The sequence below is a fragment of the Falco rusticolus genome, chromosome 17 (genome assembly GCF_015220075.1).
Source record: "Falco rusticolus isolate bFalRus1 chromosome 17, bFalRus1.pri, whole genome shotgun sequence".
In the NCBI taxonomy this organism is placed as follows: domain Eukaryota; kingdom Metazoa; phylum Chordata; class Aves; order Falconiformes; family Falconidae; genus Falco; species Falco rusticolus.
In genome coordinates this window covers 7,345,387-7,346,588 of record NC_051203.1, presented here as the reverse complement: position 1 = coordinate 7,346,588, position 1,202 = coordinate 7,345,387, and the positions used below count along the sequence as shown (strand labels likewise).

Genomic DNA, 1,202 nt, shown 5'->3' with positions numbered 1-1,202 from the left:
AGTCCCAGTTGGCTACACTGAAGGGTCCTCAACAACCCTAATATTATGTATATGGAAAAATACCATTGCTAATATGAAGGCTGTAAGCATATGTCAAAATCGAAATCTAATTAAAATGTTCAATACTAGAAGTATGCGTTGCCTTATTTTAACTCTGAAGTATACAAAATGTTTTGTCTCCCGGCATCTGTTCACAAAACACCTGGGATTTACAAGCAAAGGCTTATACAAACACATAGTCATCTCTCCTTCTTCCCCAAAGTAAATCACAGGTCAATTCTAAACACAAACCTTCAGTCCTGTGATTCTGTGTTTGTGCATGTCACAGAACATCCAGTTAATTGAAGTAACTAGTGATAAAACTTTAGAAAAAAACTTTGTGCACACCAGTTTGCAAACCTGTTATGAAATACACTTTTATTTATGATCAGCTGTGAGCAAAGAGGTACATTTCAACCACATTCTGTTGGAAGCTTACATGTTACGAAGCTTCTGTGGTTTAGTGCAATAGTTTGTCCTAACCTTCTCATGAACACAGTCACTATAATCAGTGTTACATTTACCACACTTGCAGCTCACAGCCACAGGGTAGGAATAATAAGGGATGGTGTGATGAGGACAGCCAGGAATCAGTGCTGTTTGATACAGCATCTCTTTATATGTGCACACGTTCTGGGACAGAGCACTTTTGAGTAGCAGCTTCTTGCCATTGCTGTCCTACAAAGAAAACAGAAATGCATTGTTTCACTGAAGCATACCTGAGTGCCAGAAGACTTCCTCTGATGTTTTCTCATACGCGTGGAAAGCAAACCTCTTTATGCTTAGACTAGCTCTGATATTTTCAGTGTACTTCTCTTCAGATCTGTAATTTTGCATGTGGTTGGGGCACTCTACCCCTGTGGATATGTTCCCCTCGCTTATATGTTTTTAACTACTCCGCTTGGCTCAGAGTGCGAACAGAGCTTTGTAACCTGTATTGGCAACCTGCTGACCAAGGTTGAACTTAAAATGCTACATTGAACAGTGAAGCTCAAGCCTAGTGTTTGGCGTGTCTACTGGCGAGATATTCTTCACAGATAGCTGCCATAACAATAGTAGAAGTTACCCAAGTCATTTACATTAAATAAGAGTGGCTAAGTACAATCTGCTTCTCACCTGTTCCATCCAGACCCCACAAACCGACTACAGAGGCCCTGCACTGG

The 1,202-nt window shown here is 40.6% G+C and overlaps 1 protein-coding gene across 1 annotated transcript; it reads right to left on the bottom strand.

Moving 5' to 3' along the window:
• Positions 1-390: 390 nt before the first annotated feature.
• On the bottom strand, positions 391-732 carry TSHB (thyroid stimulating hormone subunit beta; the record flags this gene model as incomplete). Its single annotated transcript, XM_037410280.1, is given in 1 exon segment — positions 391-732. A coding segment is annotated over 1 exon segment (258 nt), but the record flags the coding sequence as incomplete, so codon positions are not given.
• Between the last annotated feature and the right edge of the window lie 470 nt (positions 733-1,202).